This window comes from Protopterus annectens, chromosome 5.part0 (assembly GCF_019279795.1).
Source record: "Protopterus annectens isolate FY-2018-M chromosome 5.part0, PAN1.0, whole genome shotgun sequence".
In the NCBI taxonomy this organism is placed as follows: Eukaryota; Metazoa; Chordata; order Ceratodontiformes; family Protopteridae; genus Protopterus; species Protopterus annectens.
This window is the reverse complement of record NC_056735.1, coordinates 1294754708-1294778053: the sequence shown is the minus strand read 5'-3', so window position 1 is coordinate 1294778053 and position 23346 is coordinate 1294754708. Positions and strand designations below refer to the sequence as shown.

At 43.1% G+C, this 23346-nt stretch overlaps 1 protein-coding gene across 1 annotated transcript in view; it reads left to right on the top strand.

Moving 5' to 3' along the window:
- WDR75 (WD repeat domain 75) overlaps positions 1-23346 on the top strand; it is a 1027793-nt gene that overhangs the window by 429825 nt on the left and 574622 nt on the right. Inside the window, exon 13 of the mRNA XM_044071106.1 lies at positions 17154-17311. Within this exon, the coding sequence (XP_043927041.1) occupies positions 17154-17311 (158 nt within the window). The remainder of the gene's footprint in view (positions 1-17153; positions 17312-23346) is intronic.

The window sequence follows — 23346 nt, the reverse complement described above, 5'->3', positions numbered from 1 at the left end:
CATGTGCAAAGCTGCATATGAGGAAACTTCAATGGTACCTGAAAAACCTATGGTCTCAACAATAATACCACTAATTCCATGTCTTCAAAAGGAATTTCTGTGGTGGGCTCAAGCATGCCAAGCAAACACAGGTCTCCCATTCTGCAAGCCTCAAGCAAATCAAGTCATCACAACAGACGCCTCGGACTATGCCTGGGGGGGGCGCACATGACAGATAGGTGCATTCAGGGCAAATGGTCCCAAAAAGAAAAGCACCTTTGCATCAATCAAAAGGAAATGCTAGCAGTAGTAACGGCTATTATAGCTTTCAAAGACCTTCTGCATCCAGGTCAACTATTGATAAGGATAGACAACACGACAGTAATGTGGTACATAAACAAACAGGGAGGAACCCATTCATACCCCCTATGCAGACTGGCCATGTCACTTTGGAACATGGCTCTGGAATTGCAAATCAAGCTTCAAGCACAGTACTTGCCAGGCAAGGAAAACACGCTGGCAGACAACCTAAGCAGAAATGTGACAGATCCACACGAATGGAAGTTGCATCCTCAAGTTTTTACAGAAATAATTCAAGCATGGGGAAGGCCAGACATAGATCTCTTTGCCTCCCACAAAAATCACCAATTGACAAAATTCTGCTCAAGGATTTTTCATCCAAAGGCCTGGAGAGTGGACGCTCTCTCTTTCAGTTGGACAACAATGACAGTTTATGCCTTTCCACCTCTTCCTCTGCTGCCCAAAGTTCTATTAAAAACCAGAGCAGACAGACCAAAGATGATTCTCATTGCTCCAGACTGGCCAAGACAACACTGGTACCCACTCCTGAGGAGCCTGACGCATTCCCCACCATGGACCCTACCTCTAATGCCTCTTCTTCTGACTCAGCACAGCTTCAAAACTCTTCACAGTCAGCTGAAAACACTCAATCTGGCCGCATGGAAGATTCCTTAACATCACAACAGACCCTACTCTCCAAGGAGGTGCAGGATGTCATTTTGGAGGCCAAAAGGCCGTCTACTAGAAAAGCCTACGCTGCAAAATGGAAGCGGTTTTGTGCCTGGAATGAGAAAAAGGGCCAGAATCCTGGAAAACTGAATTTATCTCAAATATTACAGTATCTAGCTGAGCTGCTAAGCAGTGGACCTTCATTCTCCTCCATCAAAATCCATGCCTCAGCCATTTCTGCAGAATACAACACTGATCCACCTTTATTCTCTCACCCCTTCTTAAGACAGTTCCTCAGAGGGGCTAAGAATATAAAACCCCCAAGGAAACAACCAATACCTGCTTGGGACCTCAATTTCATACTAGAAAAGCTGACCTTGCCTCCTTTTGAGCCAGCTGCCTCAACAGATTTGCAATATTTGTCATGGAAAACAGCTTTCCTTCTGGCTATTACTTCAGCTTGTAGGGTTTCGGAACTACAAGCCCTCATGGCTGTGCAGCCTTTTATCATCTTCCATCAGGACAGAGTTTCCTTACGAACCAACCCATCCTTTATGCCAAAAGTGGTATCCAGGGTAGCTTTGAATCAGGCTATACACTTACCTACCTTTAATCCTAATCCTCAAAACAAAGGGGAGAGATTATTACATTCCTTGGACATCCACAGACAACTGTGTTATTATTTGGACAGAACAAAGCCTTTCAGAAAATCAGAACAGCTCTTTGTGTCCTATGCTATAGGAGCTCAAGGGAAGCCTATTTCCAAACAGACAATCTCAAAATGGATAGCCCACTGCATACGCTTTTGCTACTCTTTTCATGGCAAAACTGTACCTGCAGGCATCAGATCTCACTCCACAAGGGCCACATCTACCTCTGCAGCTTTCCTCAGAGGAGTTCCTACCAAAGATATTTTGGAAGCAGCCACTTGGAGTTCTGTGCATACCTTCACCAAGCACTACCACCTACCATTATACTCCAAAACTAGAGCAGGCTTTGCCACTGCAGTCTTGCAGGGCATCCTGGCTCCTCCTAGTTCCACCTAGTGCCTACCACCCTTTCTTAGCTTTGGGATTCTACCCATCTGTTATGACTGCAGCTGTATGCACGATGAACATAGTACAGTTTTGTACCTACCATAAATGTAGATGTTCGAGTGCTAATACAGCTGCAGTCCAGGTTTCCCTCCCTCCTTCCACTCTTGGGACAGACCTATTGGCTAACAACTCCTCATACTACCTGATTGGGGTATTCTTTTATGGTGTATTTGCTTGCAACTAATGTATTCTGATTATATGACATTGCTTTATTACACAAATTTATGTATTGCCTTCCTTGTGGGGGCACCTGACATCTGGGGCAAGAAAAACTGAAGAAAATTGCGTCGGTTGTTTCTTTTATACCCCTGTCACACTGACGTCAGGGAAGAAGTGACGACAACCAACGCCGGACCTAGACTTTGGAATTCGGCCGACCGAGGACCCGCCTGACGGCAGGAGAACCCATCTGTTATGACTGCAGCTGTATTAGCACTCGAACATCTACATTTATGGTAGGTACAAAACTGTACTTTTACGTTGCTGACCAGGTAAATAATGCATTGTTCAGTAGAATTTAAATTACTTTAAATCCAGGAAAATGCCATTGGATAGAAATATAGCTTGATGAAGTGACTTAACAATGCAGTGGTATCTCAAGCATGTCATACTAGAGGCTGATGTTTGGTAAGAAGCAGGTTTTTACAGGCATTCTTGCTGTACCAAGGTATTTCTGAAAGATGGCTAAGTGCACAGTTGATCCATAAAAGTGATTGGTTATACAGTGTGCTGTGGTATTTTTGAGAGAGACTTGCATTTGATCCACAAAAGTGTATAGTGATTACAGATGAACATACAGTAGAATATAAACTCTGATAATGTTTTTATTGAAGTTTTGTTGCACCCAGATTTCTTTAAAAGTACAAGATCTGTGGAATTTTTACAAGGTTTATCAACTTTGTTGAAGCGTTTATTCAACTTGGAAAATGAGTTCTGCCAACCCTTCTCACCAAGAACTTTACCTGAAAAAGTAAATACAGCAAGTGTTTAGTTCATAGGTTCGTAGATTAGTACTAGGCTAACTGCCCTTGTAACCCCATGTGAGAATCAAACCCTGCGCCTTGTCTCTGTAAGGCAGATACCTTAACCATTATGCCAACCTCCCACCATTATTGGGCTTCTCTTTGAAAATGTGCACATTTTGTGCTAAAATGTATTCTGTACAAGGTAACCAAACTCTTGAAATCAGTGCTACTACAATAAGCAGTTCAAGTGAAAGACAGTTGAGAATTCATTTTCTGCCATGGATGATAGGTTTCTCCTTCCTTCAGTCTAACAGAATTTGTGTTTAAGTACAACACATGGTTATTTGGTAATCTTGATTTAGAAAATGTAGAAAGGAAAAATTATAATAAAAATTAATGAAGTTCTCAAAAAAACTAGAAGGCAATTTTCTGAAACTTTTTATCCACGACTACCAAAAATATTACATTTACTAAACGAACTGTCTAATGAAATTGATTATTGGTGAAGCCACCCATTACATCAAATTCTCCACCAAGGTCTTTAATCATAAAATACATTTTTTGTTTGGGTAACGAATACATCTTGAGAACTGCATGGTCAAATAACCCCCTCAATATTATGGACAGCAGTACCACCAGATTTGATGGTAACTTTTCCACTAAAAAACAGAAGTAAGAAAAGCGTGTTGCCATTAGTAAACATTTTCAGAATAACATAGATCCCTCCATCACGCTTTTAGGTAGTAAGTGCTGGATGTTCATCGTATTACACTGCTGCAGTCATTACACTTGGGTTATCCTGCCGTCAGGCGGTTCCCCAGTCGGCCTGAGTTCCAAAGTCTTGGTCCAGCGTCGGTTGCTGTCGCCTCCTCCCTGACGTCAGTGCGACAGGGGTATATAAGATACAGTCGACACCATTTTCTTCAGTCTTTCTTGCACGGTGCCAGAAGCAAAAGCAGATCGCAAGTGCCGGTCGGCCGTCTCCTGAGATTTTCATTCCGAATCCAGAACCAAAGTCTTCTACAAAGCTAAGTACCCGTTGAAACTTTTCTTGCCTCAGACCGATGTCAGTAAAAGTTAATAACTGTATTTCTTGTGGGAAGCAAATACCTCATAAGGATTTCCATTCTTATTGTATCCCATGCCTAGGCCCAGACCACAACGTCACTGGTGGTCGGTTTTGTGCTAGGTTTAACAAGAGCACTATTAAACGTCGGTTTGATTTTGCCCAACATTATTTTGGTAGAAAATTCAATTATACCATGCCATCGGAACTTCCAACGACCGGAATACATAAAAAGCGCAAAGACAAGGATAGGCATCTGAGGCCCAAAACTGACGATGAAGCCTCTTCTAGGCCAGTCGCCGGTTCTCCGGTTTTCAGCGAGACGCCTTCGCAGCCCCTGACAACCGCTTCTGTAGAACCTCAGGCCGCCTCTGACTCCCACGTGGAGATGGCTGGGCCTTCGGACGCACAAGTTATTCAGCCTACCGAAACTATCCCTTCAGAGGGATCCGGAGTAGCTGAGCTACCCGCAGCTTCAGAGGCTGTCTTCAGACCTACTCAGTTAAGCATTAAACCCTCTGCCAAGTCTAAGCCTCCTTTAAAATCAAAGAAACAAATACAGCATTCTCCAGGACAGGCCTCCATGCCTAAGAAACAAAAACCTTACATACCATGAGGGAGCATTTCCATTGGGAAGGCCAGGATTACTCAGAATCCAAGAAAAGGCTCAGAGACTTCCTTTTATTACCTCAACACAGACCCCTTGCTATTCCGCCAGTGTTGGATATTGTGGATGATGTGTATACTGAATCTAGCTTAAATCCTGATTCCTTACCTCCAGCCCCTGTTAAACCTGACAAATACTACAGAGTCCCTGACTCTCACAAATTTCTGTATAAAAGCCCTGTAGCTGACCCTGAAACTATTTCTCAGGGACCCAAAGGGGTTAAGGCCTCATCAGCCAAGAATCCAGTTCCCTCTGACAGATTCCAGAGCAATTAGACAGATGGGGAAAGAAAGTATGTACGTCTGCAACTTTAGCAATGAGAGCCTTAAATTGCCAGTTTCACATGCTAAAATATCAGCAATTTTTACTGTCTCAGTTGAAACAAAAAATGCTTCCAGATTCAGATCCTCCTAATTTTAAAGAAATGCAGGATTTATTGCATGCAGCTGAACAAGTGAGAAAGCATACTTTGCAATGCGGTTTTGATTCTTTAGAGGCCTTCTGCAGAGCAGCAGTTACAGGCTCTGTCATTAGAAGACATGCTTGGTTAAAAGAACATACGTTACCAGATCATGTTAAAGCAAAATTATTGGATGCGCCTTTGCAGTAGGATGTGTTATTTGGAGTTGAGGCAGAAGAGGTATTAAAGAAAATGGAGGATAAGGCAAAATCTATGCAAACGGTGGAGGATTTCTTACAGGTTCAGCCTCCTAGATTTAGCAGAAATTGGCCAACTAAGAATTGGTCCTTTCCAATTACAAACAGACCTCAAAGGGGAAGATAACAGACGTCCAAGAGGTAGAGGTCAACCACAAGGTCCTTACAGGCCTCGACAATGGGTTGCATCAGGCCAGAAAGAAGGGGAAGACAAGCCCCAACCATATAAAAAGCAACCCCAATGACTTCCCACTACAGCTGCCAAGCAAATCTCTCTTGACAGCCCCCTTGGGAGGAAAACTGGCACTTTTCTATCACAACTGGCATATGATCACCAAAGACAAATGGGTTCTCAACATTGTATCTCAAGGTTACAGGTTCCACTTTCACACTGCCAAGGTTAAAAGGAATGCCAAATCTGCCACCAAATCAATGGGCAGAGGCTCAAAAACAAATTACAGCACTCATATATATATATATATGAGAGCTATTCAAAAGGTACCATCACAGGAGCAAGGACAAGGATTTTACTCAAGACTCTTTCTGGTTCCCAGAAAGGACAAAGCCTGGAGGCCCATTCTGGATCTTTCTTCTCTAAACACTTACCTGGATGTTCCGAAATTCAAAATGTTGACACTACAGCAGCTTCTTCCTATGCTGGGCAAGAAAGCTTGGTTCGTGACCTTGGACCTCAAGGAGGCATACCTGAATGTCCCTATCAGACAAAACTGCAGAAGATACCTCAGATTCATAGCTGGTTCAATGCACTACCAATTCTCTGCACTGCCCTTTGGCTTATCTACTGCGCAAAGGGTCTTCACAAAGTGCCTGGCACCAGTAATTTCATTTTGCAGACAGAAAGGAATTCAAATTTATCTGTACCTGGACGACTGCCTGATTGAAGCAGAGGGCAAGAACATTCTTCTAAAGCATCTGGCGTTTGTAAAAAAGTTACTAAGTTGCCTGGGGTACACAGTAAACGAGAAGAAATCAAAACTAGTACCCTCACAAAAGATTATATTCCTGGGTGCCAGCTTGAACACAACGGCCCAGATGGCTTATCTCACGCCAGACAAGCAAGGACAACTGACTCAATACTTTCAATTGATGGCAACAAAGGCCCAACTCCCTGCAAGAAAAATCCTGCAGGCCTTGGGTTACATGGCATCTTGCATACTACTAATTCCATATGCCAGACTGTATATGAGGAAACTACAATGGTACCTAAAGAATGTATGGTCTCAACACTGTCAAAGTTTGGGAACAGTTATACCACTAATTCCTTGGCTTCAACAGGAGTTTCAGTGGTGGGCTCAAGCTTATCACCTCAACAAGGGACAGCCTTTTACACAACCTACAGCCAGGCAAACACTGACAACAGATGCATCGGATTACACCTGGGGAGCACACATGGCAGGCAAATGTATTCAGGGCAAGTGGCCCGTAGAACAAAGGCATCTTCACATCAATCAAAAAGAGAATGTCCTTCAAGGTAGCATCTGCAGTCATAACAAATGGGTTGTCCTGTCGTCAGGCAGCCCTTCGGTCGGCCGGATTCCAAAGTCTGGGTCCGGCTTATGTCGCACTTCACCCGACGTCATCTCTGCTGGTCTTCGGGTATAAAGGCATCAGCCGACGCCATTTTCCTTAGTCTTTCTTGCCGCGTGGCACCCGAAGCAGAAGCTGTTCGCAAGTGCGGTCGGTCAGATCCAGAGATTACTACTACCGAATACTACTTGAAGACTTCTAAAAGCTAAGTACCCGTTGGACTCTTTCTTGCCACAGCCAATGTCAGAAAAAGTCAATAACTGTTTAACTTGTGGGAAACAAATACCTCATAAAGATTTCCACTCTTACTGTCTGCCTTGCTTAGGCCCAGACCACGACGTAGCAGCCTGTTCGCCTGTGCTTCCTTCAACCGGCTTCGCAAGGCGTCGGTCGGAGTTTGCTGAACAGTTTTTCGGCTCAGATTTTGCGTACATTATGACGTCGGATACTCCGACTTCCCAAATTGTTAAAAGCAAAGAAAAAGACCGACACTCGCGGTCCAGGTTTCGGCCGAAACCAGCAAGCAGCAAGCGAGTGGGTTTGTTTCGAAACTGAGAATACCGGTCAATCTTCAACCGAATCCATGACTACTACTGAGGCTCCTGCTACCTTAGTTGAATCGGCCTCAGAAATTTTGCCTACTACTGTGGTTCCTAGTGATTTATCAGACACCATCCCTTTGGATGTCTCTACCCCAGCACGTGGTGCTGCTAGGCCTCCTGCAGCCATGTCTATTAAGGCCTTTGCCAGGGCTAAAGCAGCCAAAACTGTTAAATCAGTGCCTGTTAAGCCCCCTCACACAGGCCCACTTCTAGTTCACAAATGCTTACTCTGGCAGAGGATTTAATATCCTTAATTAGGGGATCCCAATCTCACCCAGACAGGGCCTCTCAGCCACCAGAAAAGAGATCTAGAGCAGAGCCCCGAGCCAGTGTCCTCTGATGATTCTGGATGACTCAGACATTACAGACCAGCCAGAGGCTCCTTTGTCTACATATGAAGATTCCGATGCTGAAGAATCCATTCCATCTGCCTCTCCGCCAGAGGAATTTTCCTTTGGGGAAACCTTACATGCCATGAGAGAACAATTCCAATGGCAGGGACAAGATTTCTCAGATTCAAGAAAAAGGCTTGGGACATTTCTGCACTTACCACAACATAGGCCCTTAGCTATACCTCCAGTACTGCCTGTTGTGGATGATGCATTTAATGATGTTTGCACTGCTCCTGATACTTTACCTCCAGCCCCTGCCAAATCAGATAGATTTTACAGGGTGCCAGACACTCATCACCACCTATACAAGGCCCCACTTGCAGATCCTGAGACTATATCCCAGGGGCCTAAGGCAGTAGCCTTGACCTCAGCAAAAAACCCTACTCCTTCTGAAAGGGAATCCAGGTCCTTAGAGATGGGGAAAAAGTTTACACCTCTGCTACTCTCTCAGCTAGAGCTTTAAACTGTCAGTTTCATATGATCCAATACCAAGAGTTTATGCTTGATCAGTTAACTAAGAAGCTGTCCTCTGATGACTCCTTAGATAAGAAATATGTTTTAGAAATGGTGAATAACATCCAACAGGTTAGTAACCATTCTTTAAAATGTGGCTATGCTGCACTGGAGGCTTCATTTAGATCAGCCATGACTGGCACAGTGATAAGAAGACATGCATGGTTGAAAGAACAGGTCTTGCGGATCATGTTAAAGCAAAGCTGTTAGATGCTCCTATGGATAAGGCCAGTCTATTTGGTACACCTGCTCAGCAAGTAATGAAGAAAATGGAAGAAAAGGCAAAATCTGTACAAACAGTTAAGGATTTCTTACAGGTTCAGTCCCCAAGGTTTAGCAGGAACTGGCCTGCCAAAAATTGGTCCTTTCCAGACTCCTCAAAATCTCAAAGAGGCAGGAATAGACGCTCTAGAGGCAGAAATCAATCCAGAGGAGGTGCCTACAGAGGCGACAGTGGCAAGGCAATAACGACACAGACACAGCCACTGCCACTACAACAGGACAATCACAGTGACTTGGCTCTAACACCGCCTACCAGGGAGCAAATAGCAGCACCTTTAGGCGGAAAGTTAGCCTTATTTTCGAAAAATTGGCACTGTATCACAAAAGACAAGTGGATTTTGCAAACCATAGACCAAGGCTACAGGCTCCACTTCCACACCTTACCAGTAAAAAGAGGAATGCCAAACCTACCTCCAAATCAAAAAACAGAAGCTCTAAAGCAGATAGCAGAATTAACAAAGATGAGAGCTGTGGAAAGAGTACCAATAACAGAACAGGGCAAAGGATTCTACTCCAAACTCTTCCTAGTACCAAGAAAAGAGAAAAGTTGGAGACCTATTCTCGACCTGTCCGTCTTAAACACATACATCATTGTCCCAAAATTCAAAATGCTGACCCTACAGCAACTTCTTCCCATGCTGGGCAAGGAGTGTTGGCTGGTAACTCTAGATCTCAAGGAGGCATACCTGCACGCCCCATACTCGACCAAATTGCAGAAGATACCTCAGATTTCTTGCAGGATCAGAGCATTATCAATTCTCAGCATTGCCCTTTGGCTTATCTACTGCTTCAGAGTATTCACAAAATGCCTGGCATCAGTAATCGCCACTGCAGGCTACAGGAATACAAATTTATCCATACCTGGACGACTGCCTGTTACAAGCGGACAACAAAAGCAAGCTGACAACAGATCTACAAAGAGTCATTTGCTTACTACAAGCCCTGGGATACACAGTCAATTTACAAAAGTCAAGACTGATACCATCCCAAACAAGAACATTCTTGGGTGCATTTGGACACAGTAAAACAAATGGCATTCCTAACTGCAGAAAAACAAAAACTCCTCTTTACTTCTTGGCATTAACAAAGCAGAACAAACTAACAGCAAGAAAAGTACTGCAGGCCTTGGGCTTCATGGCATCATGCATAATCTTGGTCCCACATGCCAGACTGCATATGAGAAAGCTACAGTGGTACCTAAAGAATTTATGGTCTCAACACAGGCACAGCTTAGAAACCGAAATCCCACTAATCCCATGCCTGAAACAGGAGTTCCTATGGTGGGCTCAAGCATGCCAGTCAAACCCAGGATTACCCTTCCACAACTTTCAAGCAAGCCAAACCATCACAACGGACGCCTCAGACCTAGGCTGGGGGGCGCACATGTTGGACAAATGCATACAAGGATTGTGGACTCAAGACCAGCTGCACCTGCACATAAACCAAAAAGAAATGCTGGCAGTAAAACTAGCAATACAGAAATTCAGACCATTCCTCAAAGAAGGCCATTTAATGATAAGGACAGACAACACCACAGTCATGTGGTACATCAACAAACAAGGAGGCACTCATTCATACCCCCTATGCAGAATGACTCTGGACCTTTGGAATATGGCTCTGAGCTACAACATCCAGTTACAGGCAATGTTTGTGCGAAAAGAAAACACCCTAGCAGACATGTTAAGCAGAACCACCTCGGATGCTCACGAATGGATGCTACACCCGGACATCTTCAAGGCCATCACAAAGAAATGGGGAATGCCACAAATAGACCTATTCGCATCCCCACTCAATCACCAGCTCAAAAAATTCTGCACAAGGACATGCCACCCACTTGCATGGAAGGTGGACTCTCTATCCTTCAGTTGGAAAGGCCTGACAGCATATGCATTTCCACCTCTTCCTTTGATGCACAAGGTACTACTGAAGATCAAAGAGGAACATCCAAGGATAATCCTGATAGCTCCGAATTGGCCAAGACAACACTGGTACCCATTGCTGAGGAGCATATCTCGGGGGAGAATGTGGTCAATACCCCTGATGCCTTTGATGTTAACTCAGAACAACTACATCATGATGCACCCAAACCTAAAAACATTGCAACTGACTGCCTGGAACATCACATAGCAGCAACTAACCCAGACCTATCCCAAAGGGTTAAAGACATTATCCTTGAAGCCCGCAGACCTTCAACAAGAAGGAACTATGCAGGAAAATGGAAAAGGTTTGTCATTTGGAGTACTGAAAGAGGAAAAGATGTGTCGAACATAGATATTGCTAACATCCTGGAGTACTTGGCAGAGCTTCTACATACAGGCCTGTCTTATTCCTCCATCAAGATACATGCATCAGCTATTTCAGAATACAGCTTCGATCCACCTGTCTTTTCGCATCCTCTACTCAGGCAGTTCCTCAGAGGAATCAAGAATGTAAAACCTCCTAGGAAACCACCATTACCAGCATGGGACTTGAACTTTGTGCTAGAAAAATTGACACTCCCTCCATTTGAACCAGCAGCAACAGCAGATCTTCAACACCTATCATGGAAAACTGCTTTCCTACTGTCAATTACTTCAGCAAGGAGGGTTTCGGAACTACAGGCCTTAATGGCAGTACAACCCTTCCTAATCTTCCATCAAGATAGGGTCTCCATGAGAACTAATCCTACATTTATGCCTAAGGTGGTATCCAGAGTGTCTTTAAACCAGGCAATCCACCTACCTACCTTCTTTCCCAATCCACAGAACAGGGGGGGAAAGACTGCTGCATACCTTGGATGTACATAGACAGTTACGCTACTACCTGGACAGAACCAAAGGTAACAGAAAAACTGACCAACTTTTAGTAGCCTATGCAACAGGAAGGGAAGGAAAAGCAATTTCCAAACAGACAATCTCCAAATGGATAGGAAATTGCATAAGATTCTGTTACTCCTACCATGGAAAACCAATTCCACAGAACATAAGACCTCATTCTACAAGGGCTACAGCCACTACCACAGCTTTCTTCACGAGGTGGCAACCAAGGACATTATTGAGGCGGCTACTTGGACCTCCGTGCATACATTTGCCAAGCATTATAATTTACCTCTATACTCTAGATCCCGAGCAGGGTTTGCCACTGCTGTACTGCAAGGGATCCTAACTACACCATAATTTTTCTTCCTCCACCCCTAGTTGGCTATGGTATTCTACCCATTTGTTATGACTGCAGATGCTACCTTGAAGGACATAGTACAGTTTTGTACCTACCATAAATGTAGATGTCCGAACAGGATAGCATCTGCAGTCAGATTACACCCTCCTTCCCTCTGTGGTACTCCTAGGTATTTACCCTCCTATTAGCTAGCTGGGGAGTCTCTTATGGTGTATTTGTTGTATATATGTACATACATGCTTATTTTTTGTGTTTGCCTTCTACTTTTTTGGAAACATTGGCATTTATCCAAAATTTAGCTTCCAAGAGGGCAACTGGCATCTGGGGCAAGAAACACTGAGGAAAATGGCGTCAGCTGATGCCTTTATACCCGAAGACCAGCAGAGATGACGTCGGGTGAAGTGCAACATCAAGCCGACCCAGACTTTGGAATCCGGCCGACCGAAGGGCTGCCTGACGACAGGACAACCCATTTGTTATGACTGCAGATGCTATCCTGTTCGGACATCTACATTTATGGTAGGTACAAAACTGTACTTTCTAGCTGTACAAAATGCCCTTATAGCTTTCAAGGACCTGCTGCATCCAGGACAACTACTACTAAAGACAGACAACATCACAGTTATGTGGTACATAAACAAGCAAGGGGGCACTCACTCCTACCCCCTCTGCAGACAAGCCACGACCTTGTGAAACACTGCTATAAGCTATCAATTCCTGCCAGGAGAGAAAAACACACTGGCAGACAACTTAAGCAGAAACATCATGAATCCCCACGAATGGGAATTGACTCCACAAATATTCAGAATGATAACACAGAAATGATGTAGCCTGGATATAGATCTGTTTGCATCCCCAAAGAACTGCCAGCTACAAAAATTCTGCACAAGGAGTTACCATCCACAAGCATGGAAAGTGGATGCCCTTTCAGCTGGGAGAACCTACAAGTATATGCTTTCCCACCACTACCTCTCCTGCCAAAGGTACTCATAAAAGCCAGGCAAGAAGAGCCAAGGATGATCCTGATTGCACCAGACTGGCCACGCCAGCACTGGTACCCAATCTTAGAGCTTAGCACAAGAACCACCTTGGATTTTGCCTCCAATCCCACATCTGCTGTCTCAGAACAACAATCAAATACTACACAGCCAGCTAAAGACCTTAAACCTAGCTGCATGGAAGATTCCTTATTCAAGCAAGCAGTGCCTCTCTCCAAAGCTGTTATGGATGTCATTCTGGAGGCCAGAAGGCCTAGTACCAGGAAAGCCTATTCGGATAAATGGAAGAGATTCTGTGCCTGGAACCAAGATCACAGCCTTGACCCTCTTGTCCCAAACATTCCTCAGATACTACAATACTTAACTGAGATGCTGGACAAGGGCGAGATGCTGGACAAGGGCCTCTCCTTCTCATCCATCAAGATCCACGCCTCTGCCATCTGTGCTCATTACAACATGGATCCACCAATTTTCTCTAATCCTCTGTTAAAACAGTACCTCAGAGGGGTTAAAAACATAAGACCGCCCCTAGAGCACCTACTGCAACTTGGGACCTCAACTTTGTTTTGGAAAAATTAACTTTACCTCCTTTTGAGCCAGCTAACACAGCAGAATTAAAATAGATCTCTTGGAAAACTGCTCTGCTCCTTGCAATAACATCAACACTAAGAGTTTCAGAATTACAGGCAGTAACGGCAGTGGAACCTTTCCTCATTTTCCACCAGGACAGGGGTGTCTTTAAGAACTAACCCTACGTTTTTGCCAAAGGTGGTATCCAGTGTGGCTCTAAACCAAACTATTCACTTGCCAACTTTTTATCCAAAACCACAGAATAAAGGGGAGAGGCTACTGCATTCTTTGGACATTCACAGGCAGTTACGCTTCTACTTGGACAAAACCAAAGCTTTCAGAAAATCTGAGCAATTATTGGTAGCGCATGCTGCAGGAGCACAGGGAAAAGACATTTCAAAACAGACTATTTCAAAATGGATAGGACATTGTATACGTTTCTGTTATACACACCATGGGAAACCTGTACCTAGCAGCATCAGATCTCACTCCCCCAGGGCAACAGTCACTTCAACTGCATACCTCAGAGGAGTACCTACCAAGGATATTTTGGAAGCAGCAACTTGGAGTTCTGTACATACCTTCACCAAGCATTACCATCTGCCTCTATACCCTAAATCCAGAGCTGGCTTTGCCACTGCAGTGCTGCAGGGCCTTATAGCCACCCCTAATGCCTTATAGAACCAGCCATCTTACCTCAGCTTTGGGATTCTACCCAACTGTAATGACTGCAGCAGTGTAACACGATGACATAGTACAATTTTGTACCTACCATAAATGTAGATGTTCGAGTTTATACACTGCTGCAGTCCAGGTTACCCTCCCTTCTTCCCCTCTTACTTGCTGGTACGTACCTATGTCTTCTACCCTTTACTACCTATGGGGAGTATTTTCAGGTAGCTGTAAGTTGTTGTTTGCTTTTCTTATGTATGTTTAATTAGCAATTTGAATTGCCTACCTATTTAGAGGCACCTGACATCTGGGGCAAGAAAAACTGAAGAAAATGGCGTCTGCTGCATCTTATATACCCCTGTCGCACTGACGTCAGGGAGGAGGTGACAGCAACCGACGCTGGACCAAGACCTTGGAACTCAGGTCGACTGGGGAACCGCCTGACGGCAGGATAACCCAAGTGTAATGACTGCAGCAGTGTATACACTCGAACATCTACATTTATGGTAGGTACAAAACTGTACTTTTTCCATGTAAATGGCTAAGGAGGAGAGGCCTACTTTTTAGGGTCTTGAGCACAAAAACAGGGCAAATGGGACAGGATTTGTGGTTGTAGGTAGGCCCTAGGCAGAAAAACACTGAATATGGCTATCTATGTAGAATTTGTTTTCCATACTGGCATTTGCCTTTTTTGGATGACATGAAACTTACCACAGAACAGTAGCAAACGAAACAAGATTTCCCCAGTAGGGCACTTATCTGAGAAATTTGTTGGAACACATATAGCAGTTTGGGGATCAAACTGATATTCTAAGGTGGCGTTCAGACTGGCAGTAGAGAAGTTTTGAGGTAGTTGCATGAGTACATCACTTTTATGGTTGATGTATGAGAGTAGCCTACATGCGATGTACCACGCATCCTACAGTAGTGAAAGGTGTTTGTATACTGGCCGATGTTGGGTCGCCTACTGCAGAGACCCCCCTCACCATGTTAAGAATACTGCAACAGAGAAGAGAAGGACATCTATCATTATGGTAAGATTTTCCACCACTGTTCTTTCTAATGAAACTAGAATTTTCAGCACACTGGAAGAAGATGGATCCTATGTTCAAAATAATAAATTAATGACCCATTCTGGAATTGTGGACTGGAAGTTGTACATCTTTAAAGAGAGATTTAGAAAATGACAGTAAGGAAGTCTGTTGGGTAAAGAAAAAATATAGTAATATTGAAAATACCAAGAAAGATGTCCAGGGACGTCAAGAAGGAACCGTTTGTAATAGCAAAGGGACGTAGTTTGACACAATAGGGTATTTTATTCATGCATCTTAGTTAAGTGGTTTCTTTGACAATTAACAGATCTTCAGAGGTTTAAAAAGTCAGTCTAAATATATAGGTTTTATTCACAGATTTGTTGGATTGTGATAAATTAATTGACTGTTGAAGCAAATTAATTTGCTTAATGCTTTACTTGTTTTTGACTGGCTTGCCATGCTTAATTACTCCTATGCAGTACATATTTTACTGTCAACAAAACTGGTTTCATCTTTTCTTAATGTGCTTTTATTAAAAAGAAGAGTGACAGCCGTCAAAAATTTATTGAAGCAGTAACTAAATTTTCACATGTACGTACAAGTGCATGTTTTTTTCTTTTCCTCATTTATAATCAGTTCTGACTGCATTGGTATTTTGTTTTCATAATGAAAGGAAAAAGGGCTAAGGAAGAAAGAGATATGGAGATAGCTGAATGAAAATGTCTAAGAGCATGATGGGTAGGAAGTTATGAGAAACGAGAGCTCAATATTAATAACTTTGTGTATATGATGTGTGTTTATGTATGTGTGTGTGTGTATATATATATATATATATATATATATATATATATATATATATATATATGTGCATACATACATATACAGAAAGAAGATTAAAAAGAACTGTGTTAATAGTGGGATTTATGGGTTTACATTAAAACACCAAACGCTGAAAACAGTGAACTGTGTTTCATCAACACATATTCAGCTAAAGCTGAAAATGTCAAAACCACAGAACAGCAATTTCTTTCCTAGGGAAAGAAATCGCTGTTCCAACACCCCCCCCCCCCAAAAAAAAACATTAAGCACTTCCTAACATATACCCTAACCCTAATTATACCCCCCCAAAAACCAGTAAATAACTAAATACACATATGCACGTAACCCAACCATACATCAAACAAAAAAAAAGCAGTAAACATTTTAAAACATATGCACTTACCTTAACGCGCACCCTAACCCTAAGGTCAGTAACTCTCTCATATTTACATAAACTGTTCCAAACACATACACACTTACCTTAAACCTAATTCTGCCCCCCCCCCAAAACAAAAGTAAACAGCTGAAAACACATACACACGTAACTCAACCATACATCTAACGCAAAATAAAAAACAGTAAACCCTTTCCTACATATGCACTTACCTTAACCCTAAGGTCAGTAACTGTTGCACATTCACGCTCGGGAGCTGTACTTGACAAGGGACCACACTACAGAACAGGCAAAGCAACGAAGCGGTCAAGTGACTTCTTTCCCAGGGAAAGAATTCGCTGAACAGCCGCTTCGCTGTTTTGCCTGTTTGCCCTACATGTGTTGACGAAAACGCATTTGACAAAATGTGTTTTCGACATTCTAATAGGAACCCGGATTTATTTATTTATTTTTTTTCTTTTTCTGTTCTTTTCCTCACCTTCCCTTACTGGGTTCCTTCCTTGCTGCTCCACTCCTGAATGCCTTTTATTATTATTTTTTTTTTATGGAAATCTGTTTCTTTTCCATTGAAATAGTGTAATTTAATTAGAATATTTGCCATGTTACCAACAGCTAACTGTTTTGGAAGAGTTTTATCGTCTTACCTGTTTGGTTGCTTACTTGATCAGATGATGTAGCAGCTGGACAGTAACCAATTTAATAGTATTGTGTAACCTGGCATCTGTGTACAGATCTTCATTGTTAATTTGTTAAATTGTCTTTTCTCACTTTAGTTTTCTTCTCAACACTACAATAACAAGGCCACATGAAGATCACATCACGGGTTTGTGTTTCCGTGAAGTGGATGCTTGTGAGACTCCCACACTCGTAACATCGAGCAAGGATGGCCTTTTTAAAGTTTGGGTACTATCCAGTGATTCAGATGTAGATCGTAAGTAATGACATTAGTAAACTCTAATGATGTTTCATAGTTGTGGTTAAGAAAACCCTGCTTTGCTTTTGTAATGCTTCATTTGGTTTCCTACATGGGTGGCTTCTTGCAGGTTTTGTTTTTGTAATGTTGCATTTCTCTTTCAGATGTGATTAAGTTCAGTAACTTTTTTTCTAGATGTTATAACAACCAGTTGTCCATGCCATTTCCATTTAATGCAGATAATGGTGTTTGCACTGCATTGATGTTTTTCTTCCACTTGCTGAATTAAACTTACATTTGGTGATAGCAGTCCTTCCTTGCAAAAAGTTAATGTAGATGGTAATAAGGAAAGGAGGAAAAAGTACAGTTTACTACATTTAGTTAGTTAACTGGAAAATTCCAAATGGTCATTACACATATTCACTGTAGGCCTTCAGAGAAATTCATAATGATAAAAAAGTGAAATTGGGAATAGCTTAACATTTTCAGCAATTCTTGGATGGAGGCCTTTAAGGAGAATAACAGTCATACAGAGTATTATATCCATAAAGTAGCAGAAAGTATTTTAAGAACTAAGCCAACACAAGATTGGAGAAAGGAGATTTTAAAATATTAGTGCTATTAACTTGAAACATTGACAGAATCAGAGCATATGAATTAATACACATTTTCTGAAGTAAAAGAAGTTTATAACTCTTAATTATTGTCATTATTCATTAAGTGTAATTCACCACCTTTCCTCCAAAAGTCACTAATTTTAGGAGGGATTAAGAGGGACAGAGTTAAAATTTGAGTCAAAATCAAGGACGTCCCTGAAAATCAGGGACAGTTGAGAGGTATGGGACCGAGAACAAATAGCCCTACCATTTGTTGTCAGACTAGACTTCCATTCACTTAGAATGGAACACCTGAAAAAAACTGCCAAGTTTGAGAGTCTGCAGCTCATGTGTCATTAACTGGTATGCGCTGAGTTTTACAAATGTTGTTCCTACTGATGTACTACACATTCTCTGAAAGAAAGTTGCAAAAGTGTCAACAAATTACTGAGATAAAAAAGACTTTTCACAAGGAGCAGTTTTGCAAGATGTTCTTCGTCTTCCCTTGCTGCAGTCCTGACAATTGGGTATAGCCCGCGTCCCAGTCGGCCCGAATACCAGAGTATAAGGCTGACGTCGGTCATGGCGCCTTAGACTGACGTCAGTACGTCAGGGTACTAATGCGCATGACCGGCGTCATTTCCTCAGTCTTTTTGCCGCGATGGTCGATGCAAGAAGCAATTTTGCGAGTGCAGGTTGGCGTTCTGAGATTTTTCGAAACCGGAGTTTCAGACCCGAATACAGAGTTGGCTAAGTAACCCGTTGGGGAACATTTTGGTTTTTCTTGCCTCAGTATTTAACGGATGTCAGAAAAGTGAATAACTGTATTTCTTGTGGGAAGCAGATACCGATAGGGATTATCATACATTGTGTATACCTTGTTTAGGGCCTGGACACGACGTTGTTGGTTGCCGCACATGTGCTCCAATTAACAAGCGCACTATTAAGAGGAGGCTTGATTGTGCTAGGTTAGTGTTTGGGAAGCGTTGCAATTATACTATGCCGTCGGATGCTCCGGCCTGCTTCATCTAAGAAGCGCAAGGACAAAACAGTGAAGTCTAGGGGTGAGGAACCGCAGTCCCGGGACGTCGTCCTTTAGAAGGCTCAGGGGAGCCAGAGGTTTTGCCAGGAGTCTCTATGGAGTCTCAGGCAGATACTTTACTGTTACAGGATGTGCCCTCTCAGGAGGTAGGCCAGGCTGAGGGGCTTCTCAGGTAACTGTTCTTCCTCTCTTCCCAAGGTAGTTAGGGCCTCTCCTTCTGTTGCCAAAGCTTCTTTTAGAGGAAGGCCAAGTTCAGCTTCTGTAGGGGCTTCTCCTAGCATTTTCGGCTCTGTGCCTAAGAAACATATGCTTAAAATGGCAGAAGATTTGATTACTCTGATTAGAGGTTCTATGCCCCCACCTGATAAGAGGCCTAGGGTGGAACAGGAGTTTGATAGTTTTGAACAGTGTTCACAGGCTTCAGAGTCTTCTGTGGAAGACTTGCAAGACTTTCCTACTTATTCTGATTCTGATGTGGATGATTCCACTCCTTCAGCTTCTCCTCCTGAGGATTTTTCATTTTCAGAGACTCTTCACTCCATGAGGGAGCACTTTAAATGGGAAGGCCAAGATTACTCTGACTCCAGAAAAGGCTTAGGGAATTCTTGTTTTGCCCCAGCATAGGCCCTTAGCTATTCCTCCTGTGTTGAATGTGGTGGAGGATGTTTTGCAGAGGCTTCTCTGAACCCTGATTCCTTGCCTCCTGCTCCTGTTAAGCCTGATAGGTATTACAGGGTGCCCGGCTCATAAGTATTTGTTTAAGAGTCCCAGGGCGGACCCAGAAACTGTTTCTCAGGGGCCTAAAGGTGTTAAAGCTTCTGTGGTTAAAAATCCTGTACCCTCTGATAAAGAGGCAAGGGCTTTGGATAGGTGGGGTAAGAAAGTATATACTTCTTCCACTCTAGCCATGAGGCGTTGAATTGTCAATTTCATATGCTGAAATATCAGAATTATCTCCTTTCACAATTGAAATCTAAGGTGGATGCTTTGGCGGAAGGTATTGAGTGTAAAGAATTGCTGGATTTGGTTCATGTGTCTGAGCAAGTGGGTAAGCATTCTTTGCAGTGTGGTTTTGATGCTGTTCAGGCCTCCTCGAGGGTGGCTGCTACTAGTTCTGTTCTTCGCAGACATGCATGGTTGAAGGATCAGAATTTAGCTGAGCATGTTAAGACCAGGATTTTGGATGCTCCTTTACAGTCTGATGTGTTGTTTGGACCGCCTGTGGAAGCAGTTTTAAAGAAAATGGAGGACAAAGCTAAGTCTATGCAGACTGTTAAAGATTTTTGCAGGTGCAGCCTCCGAGTTTAGTAGAAATTGGCCTGCTAAGGGGTGGACATATCCTGCTTATGGTTCCCAGTCTAGGGGTAGGTCTAGGCGTGGTAGGGGCAGGGCTCAAGTTGGTTTAGGCCTAGATCAGAGAGTTCACCTGCTCAGACTTCTGGTGCGGGCAGGGGTCAGTCCTTTATGAAGCAGAACCAATGACCAGCCTTTTCAGCTGCCAGTGGAATCTCGTCTGGCAGCTCCTTTGGGAAGGAAGATTGTCTCTTTTCAAAGAAAATTGGGATTTAATCACTCAAGACAGATGGGTGCTGGATATCATTCATCACGGGTACAGATTTTATTTCCACACAATGCCCCTTTCAAGGGCATGCCAGAGATGTTCCTCCTCCACAAAGAAAAAGGCTCACAAGCAAGTTTCTCAGTTACTCCAGATAGGGGCTATTCAGCCAGTCCCTGTGTCAGAAAGGGGCTTCGATTTTATTCTCGCCTGTTCCTAGTACCAAGAAGGGGAACACGGGAGACCAATTTTGGATTTATCTATCCTCAACACTTATCTGGACATTCCCCAAGTTCAAGATGTTGACGTTACAGCAACTGTTACCTCTGCTGGGCAAGGATCACTGGATGGTAACTTTGGATCTCAAGGAAGCTTACCTTCATGTGCCCATAAGGCTAAGTTGCAGGAAGTATCTGCGGTTGATTTCGAACTGGAGATTTTCATTATCAGTTCTCTGCATTGCCCTTTGGCTTATCTACTGCTCCAGAGTATTCTGAGTATTCACAAAGGTTCTGGCTCAGTGATAAGCTTACTTCAGGCTTCAAGGCATTCAAATTTATCCTTACTTGGGACTGCCTGCCTGATTCTGGCTCAAGAAAAGGAACACCTTCTACAGCATCTGGAATATGTCATAGCAGTGCTAAGATGCCTAGGGTATTCTAGAACTAAATAAAGTCCAGTCTAGTACCCCCTCAAGACACATGTGTTCTGTGATGAGACTAAGATGCCTAGGTGACGAAATAAAGTCCAGTCTAGTACCCTCTCAAGAAGTGTGGGAGTGTGCTGGTGAGACTGAATACAGCAGCCCAGATGGCCTTTTTAAACCCGGACAAACCAAAGAGTCTGTCACTTTACTTCCATCACAGATCTCATCAGTCCGTGCAGACTGCAAGGACAGTCCTTCAACATTAGGGTTCATGGCATCTTGTATTCTGGTGTGCTTCAATATAAATGCCATATAGGAAGCTGCAATGGTATCTCAAAATGTATGTGGACACAGCACTGCCAAGATTTGGACACTGTCATTCAAATAATACCTTGCCTTCAAAAGGAATTCTTGAGGTGGGCTCAGGAATGTCACCTAAACAAAGGACTCTCTGTGACCCGGCCAGAGGCGAGTCAGATTTTAACGACAGATGCCTCGGACACTGCTTGGGAGCTCATCTAAATGGAAAAGTGATATAAGACAAGTGGCCTGCCAGACTACAGCATCTATACATCAACACATGAAGGAGATGTTAGCAGTCCAGTTTGCATTGATGGCGTTCAAGGAGTTACTTCTTCCAGGGCAGGTGTTGATTCTGACAGACAACACAACTGTCATGTGGTACATCAACAAGCAAGGGGAACACATCTTTATCCCTCTGCAGGCAAGCAGCAATGATTCTGGAGGAGACTGCGTTAAGCCTGCAACTGACTCTTCAGGCAAGGTTTCTGCCAGGAGCACAGAACTCCTAGCAGATGTATTAAGCAGACAAATCATGGATCCCCCCGAAACTGGAAACTGGATCTTCATGTATTTCAACAATTGAGTGTGTCATGGGGAACTCCAGACATAGATCTGTTTGCTTCTCCACTAAACCACCAGCTGCCAAAGTATTGCACAAAGGGGTTTCATCACACAGCTTGGAAAGTGGATGCTCTGTCTTTCAGTTGGAAAAACCTTCATGTGCTATGCCTTTCCACCTCTACTCTTTCTTCCAAAGTACTACTAAGGGTCAGGGAGGACAGGCCAAGGATTTGATTTAGCTAGCTCAGATTGGCTGCCGGCAACACTGGTACCACTTCTAAGGAGTCTTGTAAAGAAGCCTCCATGGCCTTTACCTCTGATTCCTCATCTGTTATCTCAGGAGGGACGGTCATCTGCTCAATGTCAAGCTTCCATCTCTTCATCTCACAGCTTGGCATATTCTGTGTTGAAGTAGGTAGGTCTCAGCTTCCCAACAAGTTTTTAAATTATGATTATGGAAGCTAGAGGCCTAGTACTAGGAGAGTGTCTTGAGAAAAATGGAAGAGATTTTTATTTTGGAGTACAGCAAAGAATTTGGAGATTCAGAGCCTAATTTGAGTGTGGCTCTTCAATATCTTACTGAATTATTGGACAAAGGTTGTCTTTCTCTCTTTGGAGATTTCAGGAGCCTAATTAGTGTGTGCTTCAATATTATCTTACTATATTATTGAAAGGTTTGTCTTGTCTTCTCCATAAAGATTCATGCTGCAGCAATTTCAGCTCACTATGATTGTGACCCACCTTTGTTTTTGTTCAAGCTTTGTCTTAAGCTTTAGAGGGGCAAAGAATATAAGACCCCACGTAGAGCTCCTACTCCTGCTTGGGATCTCAATTTTGTGTTGGAAAAACTACTACTCTACTTTTTGCCCCTGCAGCTACTGCTGAATTGAAATATTGTCATCATGGAAGACTGCTTTCTGTTGGCTATTACTTCTGCAAGAAGGGTGTCTGAGTTGCAGGCCCTTATGGCAGTAGAGCCCTTTTTGCTTTTCCATAAGGACAGGGTATCATTACGTACTAATCCTTCCTTTATGCCTAAGGTGGTTTCTAGTGTGGCTTTAAACCAAACTATTCATTTGCCTACGTTTTTAGCAGATCCTCTCAAAATAAAAAGGGAAAAGATTTTGCACACTTTAGATGTACACAGGCAATTGCGTTATTATTTGAGCAGGACTAAAGATTTTAGGCAGTCTCAGCAGTTACTTGTTTCTTTTGCTTTAAGTTCACAGGGCAAGCCTGTGTCAAAACAAACTATTTCTAGGTGGATTGGCTTTTGCATTGCATTTTGTTATTCCCCATCATGGCAGAGGTTCCAGCTGGGATTAGGCTCCTCATTCCACTAGGCAC